General features: G+C 43.8%; 1 protein-coding gene across 1 annotated transcript; it reads right to left on the reverse strand.

Moving 5' to 3' along the window:
- Positions 1–519: 519 nt before the first annotated feature.
- On the reverse strand, positions 520–7,330 carry ppic (peptidylprolyl isomerase C). The gene is made up of 6 exons (XM_079568827.1): positions 7,049–7,330; positions 4,937–5,050; positions 2,807–2,900; positions 2,502–2,569; positions 2,136–2,252; positions 520–1,202 (listed from the first exon to the last, which is right to left on the reverse strand). The coding sequence occupies exons 1-6, from the start codon at positions 7,313–7,315 to the stop codon at positions 1,071–1,073; spliced, it is 792 nt and encodes a 263-aa protein (XP_079424953.1). The 5' UTR covers positions 7,316–7,330; the 3' UTR covers positions 520–1,070.
- Between the last annotated feature and the right edge of the window lie 571 nt (positions 7,331–7,901).

Below are 7,901 nucleotides of genomic sequence, written 5' to 3' on the forward strand. Positions count from 1 at the left end.
GCGTAGGTTTCCTCCGGTTTCCCCTGCCACTAATAACATGTACAATAGGCCAGTAAGAATGAGAGTGTGTCTGCCTGTGTGGAGGTCAGAGGGCAGCTGTGGCTACAATTATATATATATATTGAGACACTTGGTAATACAGGCTTGTGAAGAGCAAGTGTAAGCCATTATTATTGTTATTAGATGCAGCAGCCTTTGCTTCAGTCTGAATGACTGAACTACAGAGATGCTCGACAGCACTTTCTCTGCATAAATAAACAAGAAACAAACAATGTAAATGATCAGAAGCCACTTTGGTTGTGAGCTTTTGGAAAAGTTGCAGGAGTTTGCTTTAACAGTAAAATCCTTAAGGGACTGAAAATGTTTTTTCTAAGTTGTTAGCCTAGATGCTAACTAGCGTGAGCTCGCGGCTAAAGCTGAGCCTGTTCACTTTTTATGTTGTGCTGAACATATCAAGGAGTAAATATCCTTTATGTTTTAAGTTTCATAGTACTTTGTAACAGTAAAAAACATGGTGTTTTATAAGTGTCAGATCAAACAAACTCTTCAGTTTTCTTGTTCACAGTGTTACCATTCAATCTTTGATGTAATTCCAACACAGGCGTCCACCAAACCAAACCCGGTGAAAAGGTTTGTGTGTGATAATGGCTACACAAACGAGGACAGAGATAGATCTCAATTGACTTCAAATCATATTTTTGGGAAACCTTCTCAATCTACTGGCTTTTTTTAACTTGCCAAGTCAAAATGAATCAAACTAGGGCCAAATATTTAAAATTTAAACTTGTTGAGCTCATTTTCTTTGCCATGAACAAGGATCTTGAGTCACTTCAGCCTTAGCTCCGACTAATGTTATTGCATTTTACTGATATGGTACAAATGAATAAATCACCTCTTGTTATATCAGGCTCTGGAGCTAAAGCAGGACTGATCCTGCAAAGGCCTGACTGATATGATGATCACAGTGATATCAATCTGAAAGGCTCCAGCGCCGCTGTCAAACCTGCTCCTCCTCATATTAAACCCCCACACTCCCTCCCCGCACTCTAAATATTTCATTCCTGCATACATTATACCCACCCCTCCACCTCCACAGTGAAGGGCTCGGTGACGGCGATGCGGCCACTGTTGACGATCACACACTCGGTGAACGGGAGGTTCCGGTCGTTGGTGTCCTGCAGCTCGATGGTGTGCACCACCGTCTGAGACGGAGAGATGATATCAGCACGGACAATACCAATAAGTCACGTTCACATGACGTTACAACATGCTCAACAGCCTAAACCTCTACTGGAAAACACCATTTTCACTCTTTTCAGCCGTTAACTGACAGACTATAAACATAATTATCACACCCCAATAAAGCCAAGTCTAAATCGGGTCCAAACGGATGTTATTTCAGAGCAGATTGTTTAGTACATAGAAGCGATAAATGGCACTCGTAGCTAATGTTAGCTTTACGAACATAATTCTGCATATGTTAAAGTAACGGTGGAGAAATGGGAGACAGTTGTTTTCCCTCTGGCTGCTTCAAACATGACCATACGGGCAATTCCAAAGATGCCGTCTGTATCCATCATTTAAAATGGAGCTGGTGCAGCTAAAGCCTGGTTCACACGGCAGGATAATTAGGCCGATTTTAGCTCAGATTCTCCCCTTCTGACGATCTTACGGACGATTATCGTGAGATAGAGATAGTCCAGAGTCTTCTCTCTCAGCACATATGAATGAAGGTCACGTGACTCTCTCATAGAGGCGTCCAAGATGAATGTGTCAGATTTGTGAATCCAGTAACTTCCAAATAAAATGATCATATAATGATCAGGGAAAACATTTGGACATTTCTTTCCAAAACGTTGTCTTTCCTGTTGAGTCGTATCGGCCCCTGCTCCGACTCACATTCTCACAGGACGCTCTAGAATGTCTCAACGAAGCCTATATTTGCATAACTGTGTGTTAATAGTTGCAACCATAGAGGGACTGAACACTATTGTCCATGAATGTTTAGTTCACTATTGTGCGTAATCACATTTCTCAGACTCATCTTTGGGGAGAACTTATACTCGAGGGCCCGTGTTTGATCCGCGGGCCTGACGTTGCCTAACCCTGCTGTAAAAGTATAAACGGTCTCTCACCATCCCGTCCAGGACTTTCCCGAAGACGACGTGTTTCCCGTCGAGCCATGGCGCTTTGGTGGCCAGGACGAAGAACTGCGAGCCGTTGGTGTCCGTGCCTGCATTGGCCATGCTCACCTGCAGGGGGCGACAACACCAGCTCACTCAACTGTCTGAATTATGTGCATTTGACCCATCCTTCATCTGTCAGGAGCAGCTGAACGAAACAATAACTCTCCAACTTTTATCGAAAACAAACCCAAGTTAAGACACATTCCAGTTTGTTTTAGAGCCTTTTCAGGCCGGTTTAGCTCTGGATGACGATGATAAAAAACCTAAATGTTCTTGTGAGCTGATTGTGTTGAGTGTCAGTGATTGTGAACGCACCCATCCTGCTCCCAAATGCTTCAGTCGGAAGTTCTCATCGGCGAATGTGGTCCCGTAGATACTATGGCCTGCAGAGGCAGAGAAAGATACGTCTAACACAGAACTGTACAAGTGTCGCTCATGGCTGTGGCGCTCCCTGGTCTTTCCCACGCTCATTTATTCACAAACACTGACATGTTGGAGGGTTTTTTCACTTTTGTTTTACAAATCTAAGTCCTGCCTGATTCACTGAGCTTTGAACCCAAAACACAAAGGACACATTTGAGTAAAAAAGAGAAAATAGACGGATAGTTATGAGGCTGTACCTCCTGTGCCGTCTCCACTGGTGAAGTCTCCTCCCTGGATCATGAAGTCTTTGATCACTCGGTGGAACTTGGTGCCTTTGTATCCGTAACCTTTCTGTCCATCAACAAACAAAAGGAAAATCATCACAGATCAAACATCAAAGCGGTACTTCACACTGATTTTCACCAGAACTCAGCTGAGCACAAGAGGATCACATATTTTCCGAAGCGTTTGACCTATTTCCCTCTTATGGGCATGGGTGCCGATCCCGTGGGTGCTGCGGGGCTGGAGCACCCACTGAAATCTTTGGGCACCCATGCGAATCCACCCTAATTACAAAATGATTCAATAAATATTGCTGAACCTGTAAAGCCACTACTCCGCTTTCTGCGAACACACAAGTGCGGGGCGGTTCATAACATGAAACTGCGTATGGCAACAAACCACTGCTCTGCTCGTTTAGCTCTATAGGTAGAGCGCCGGGCTCATGACTGCAACTGTGAGATTGATCCTGACCCCGCTTTCTTTTTTTGACTGGGCACCCACTGGGAAGAACATAAATCAGCGCCTATGCTTCTGGGCATGATGAGAGAACTTGTCACATTAAAGGGACTATACAGAGGTTAAAATGCCAAAATTGTGTATTTTCCTCCCCCTACATGTTCCAACAATGTCCTAATGTGTAGAATGAGCTCAGACCTGTTCACCACAACTGCCTCTAAAATCCTGCACTGTCACTCAGAAAGGTGTTAATTCGGGTCCGAATTGCCGTCATGCACAACCTTAAAGGAATAGGCCACCGTTCAGTAAAGTGAAGATTACTGCACGGATTTCGAACTACTCCTGGTATTATTACGGAAAACGTGGAAGAGCTTGGTAGCTTCTATCTTGAACAGTTTTGGAGCTATAGAGGAGAGAGGGAGAGGCTAAATGCTAACGCCGTCTGTGCTGTGTTTACGTGACTGAAGGCACGGGTGAAGATCAGACAGGTCCTAAAGAACTCGTCAAAGCTAAGGTAAGAACATATCTCAGTATGTAAAAACGGTGGCCTATTCCTTTAATATAGAAGGTGCAGTTACACGTATGACCTGAGGTGGCAGTAGTGAGTATAAAATGGCTAATTTGCATCTAGCCCCTTTAATGTGTGTTGGTTTATAATAATCCCTTTGATATTGTTATCAATATTGTTATCGTCTGCAGCTGACGATGACGTTATCTTGATCAGCGGTTCCCAAAGTGGGGCTCGTAGGACACTGAAGAGGGGGGACCTCCCACAAGGCCTCAGGGAAACAGAGAAACATCGCAATGAAAATTGGTTAGCTACACGTTTGTTAAACACAAGTTTCAGCAGAGAACCTGGAGAATTCAATCGCTGAGTTAGTTTTAACCTTCGCAATTGTAATTTTAATTGCCGCGCAAAATGCCGCAACTAGCGACAGTATGCTAAAGCTAGCGGCAGCTAATCAAGGCCGGGACAGAAAATATGATTGGATCACCTAAACAAAAAAATCGGCCACTGAAATAAATCATCTGGCATGTTTGTAATGATAAGACCACTTTATGTGAGTTTTTTATATTAATGTAACATAAGCTTGTCATGTAGCTAAGGATATTTATTGTAGACAAGTTTACTGATCCTTGTTTCATGTGTTGACATTTTTCTACTAATTGATAAATGGAAACATCTCGACTGCATTGATCTGACACTGGAGAAAACAGGATCATTCACTCTTTCACTCAGAGGAAGACACTTTAAAGAAAGGGTCTTGGTATTGGTGAATATCGAAAAACACTCAAACCCCCAGTATCGGGTGCAGAAAACCTGGATCGGTGCATCTCTACCCCCACGCCCCTAATGAAACACCTCTTGCTGTCACTGTTTACAGTTTAGAGGCTTCATACACAGGAAACATCAGTCAAAAATATCCGCTGTGCATATCGGCATCAGCCTTAGAAAAACTTAGAACGGTCGACTTCAAGCTGTTTCCCTGAAAATGCCCATTGACAGAGAGAAACAACCGATAAACGGGCTCTTATTGTTTCCACTCAAATTCAGCAGCTCCCAGTCGTCCTGCACCAGTGAAATGATGTGTTCGTGAGTGAGATCGGACATTTTCCAGTGGTTCTGAAAGTGGTTCTTTTGTTTGTACCTCTCCCGTTGCCAGGGCCACAAAGTTGGCTACCGTGAGGGGCACCACTTCCCCGAACAGTCCGATCACAATCCGCCCGACCTCGTGGCCTCCCACCGTCACGTCGAAGAACACCTGCGACACGGACAGACACAACGGTCAGACGGCTGCTGGCGGAGGCGATTTGAGCGCTGAAACGGTCGGGAAGGAAAAGGAAGCAGCAGAAACTAGTTGAGAGCAGGGTTAAAGTGGTCAAAGTCGGGATTTTTTAGCTCGTTTTCTCCTTAACGTCAGAATAAAAAACGGACTCCCTTTACGAAGCTTATTTGATTAGGTTTTCTCGACTCGCTTGCTGGAGATTTCCAGGACGTCACCGCAATGACGCTGTAATGCAAATATGGTCATTTCTATGGGTGAGAGTTTGGAAAAGTTTGAAAAAAATAAATAAAATCCAAAAAGTTAAAAAAAAGTAAAACAATAAATAAAATAAATTGGAACATTTTGAAAAAAAAAAAAAATCAAACAAAATTTCAAAAAAATGTAAAAAAAAAATTAAATAAAAAAAATATTGAAAAAAAAATACTTTAATTTATGGAAAATTCCCTGCAACATGGCTGTGGAAAAGTTTGAAAAAAAATAAAAAAATAAATCCAAATAGTAAAAAAATAAAATAAAATAAATTTGAACATTTTGAAAAAAAACTTTAAAAAAAACTAATAAAATTTAAAAAAAAATGAAATAAAAAAATGAAATAAAAATAAAAGTTTTTTTTTTTTTTAAACATTCTCAATCTTTGGAAAATTCCCTGCAACATGGCTGTGCCGTCCGGTCTTTCCCACGCTTATTCATTCACAAATACTGACAAGCTTGGTATCCACGTGTGGCACGAAAGGCTGTGACCGAGATGACGCTGCAATCCAAATATGGTCATTTCCTTTGTGGGAGAAAAACACATCGACAGTAGAGTTTCGTAATTCATAATCCTGTGCGAATATTAACACAAAACCTAATAGCACCACATCCACAGCAGACGCCCGCCCCTTGGTTTCCTGCTTGCGTATGTACGTCTGCGGAAATGCAGATGATGCCATGGTCACCAGACTCAATTGCTGGTACAGATTTATTGACCTTTGAACCCAATATTTTACAGATTTTTTTTTACACATCACTTTTCCCAAAGCTAAACAAAATACAAAATAGCCATCTTTGAGCAAATATTTGTATCTAATGTGTCACAAAACAAAAATCTGCTTTTAAACTTGGCTCCATCTAATACTAAGATTTTGTCAAAAATATCAGCAATTTTAAAGCCACACCGCGTAGAATTTTACCCAATAAATAAAATTGAAATACAAGCATTTATTTTATGACAGATATTTTCATCATTGAAAAATACCCCATAAATGTACAAACAAACATTTATGAGGCTCAATTCTCCTAAGACATGACTGTAAACTTTACTGGGAGTGGGTACGTCTCCAGCTCGTCTCCATGGAGATGTGACGAAAGGCAGTAGAATATTCTTTTATTACACACTGCAGTAACAACAGCATTTTCTGCATCATTAGGAGCATGTTTTGTTTTGCCGCAATAGTATTGTCCAAAATGTTACGCAGTGTACCTTTAATTTGACCTGAATACATTCCCCCTCATATTTATGACAATAATCCTTTAGTTTCAAATCGATGCGTTAAATGTTTCCCTATGAACCTGAACTGCATGAGCTTGTTTTGAAAACCCACTGCAGAAAAAGGGCTTTCGCTGCTCTTGTGACAAAGCAATGGTGTGGCTTTAAATGGTGAATCCAGCGGCCCGTTAGTCCGGGTGCTTTGAAATCCACTGGGTCAGCTGTTATCGCCGCGCACTGGGCCTGAGCGCGCGTTAGCTCCGTCCCAGCGCACACGTGGACTGCGCGCGTGCGTGTCACAACATCTGGGGGCGCGCGCGCGAGCCGCAATCGAGACGCGCCACGTTCACGTTTCACTCAAAGCATGGGAATTTACAGACATATGGATCCATTTTCCGCGCGCGTGCGAGGCCTATGTGTGTGTGTGAGCGCGCGCACGGCTCTAGACACACGCGCGCGCGCAATGCTAATATGATGGTAATAAATGCGGCAGAGGCTCCCCGTACCTTCTCGGTGACTTTCGGCCCGTTCCGCGAGTCTACGGCGGACACCGACAGCAGCAGCGGGAGGAGCAGGAGCGCGGGAGCCATGGCGAGGCGCGAGGGAGGGCGCGAGGACACGGGCATGTGAGGAGAGGACGGCACAGCGGGGCACGGCGGGACGCACAGCCGGAGACGAGCGCTCCCAGCCCCGGCCACAGCCTCAACAACGGTCCGCTCTGAGAGGGGGAGGAGTCTGGAGCAGCTAAATCCCGCCCACCACCGGGAGGGCATTGACGGGATTCACGGCTCTTTACTATGAATTCGCTCATTTCAAAGAGCCGAAAGATTGGCTAATGTTTATATTTATTTCTTTTATATAAATCAAGCAAGAAAAGCCACATAATCTGAGAGCTGATTTTATTCAGATCATCAAAAATCAAGAAGAGACTGAATAAGAAATACAGTTACCAACTCCTTTAGAGTGAACAAAGTTTGCAGTGTGTCTGTGTCTGCTAAGCTAATGCTAATGCTAAGCTAATATTTCTACATTATGAGGGGTAAGGGGGGACAAACATTTTCTTGAAATGAGTAGCCCATTGGGGGAAAGCGGGGAAGGAGGAATAGAGGAAGAGAGGATGGGGAAGTGAGAGAGGAGGAGACAAGAAGAGGAGGAAGAGGGGGGAGAGGGGGGAGAAGAGGAAGAGGAGGAGTAACGGGGAAAAGAGCAGTAAGAGGGGAGAGGAGGGACAGATGAGGAGTAAGGGGGAGAGGAGAGGAGGGGGAAAGGAGGAGTAATGGGGAGGGGAGGAGAGGATGGGGAGAGGAAGAGTAAGAGGGGGAGAGGAGGAAGAGATGAGGAGTAAGGGGGAGAGGAGGA

This window comes from Gobius niger, assembly GCF_951799975.1.
Source record: "Gobius niger genome assembly, chromosome: 1".
NCBI lineage: Eukaryota > Metazoa > Chordata > Actinopteri > Gobiiformes > Gobiidae > Gobius > Gobius niger.